Here is a 474-nt window from a genome sequence, read left to right on the forward strand (position 1 = left end):
TTCTTCATTGTTTGAATATTTTAGTAACCGAATGGAATGTAATAACTTTTCGAATGGAAGTAAGTTAGCAATTGACATTCTTTCCATTTCCTTTTGCAAATCCTTGGGGAAGAGACAATAAGGTGGTATTGGATGGAATGTGCTCCTTCATTCTCTGTTCATCTCCATTAACTTTTATTGCATCCAAATAAAGGAATTAATTAAGGGCTTGTTTGGATTGATTGTAATTTTTAAGTAGTAGAGTTGAAAAGAATATATGCATGAAACTGCATTTATTGCATTACTTCTTATCTTTGTCATGAGTTTGCTTGATTCTTATACAGAAATCTGAACACATGATCAAGAAAGATGGTTCTAGTGTTAGGCCAAAAATTTCAGTGCTGGAAAAGGCTATTCGTGAATTAGAGAAAATGGTTGCCGAGTGTAAGTTTTTGAATTGTTATGAATTTCATGTTACTGGATAGAAAACTGGGA

General features: G+C 32.7%; 1 protein-coding gene across 4 annotated transcripts in view; it reads left to right on the plus strand.

The window, feature by feature from the left end:
- The window catches only part of LOC107460706 (ubinuclein-2), a 6,235-nt gene that overhangs the window by 2,757 nt on the left and 3,004 nt on the right, over positions 1–474 (plus strand). For all 4 annotated transcript variants that reach the window (XM_016079093.3, XM_021128724.2, XM_016079092.3 and 1 more), the window contains exon 6: positions 324–423. In XM_016079093.3, the coding sequence (XP_015934579.1) occupies positions 324–423 (100 nt within the window). The remainder of the gene's footprint in view (positions 1–323; positions 424–474) is intronic.

Source organism: Arachis duranensis, chromosome 8 (genome assembly GCF_000817695.3).
Source record: "Arachis duranensis cultivar V14167 chromosome 8, aradu.V14167.gnm2.J7QH, whole genome shotgun sequence".
Lineage (NCBI taxonomy): Eukaryota > Viridiplantae > Streptophyta > Magnoliopsida > Fabales > Fabaceae > Arachis > Arachis duranensis.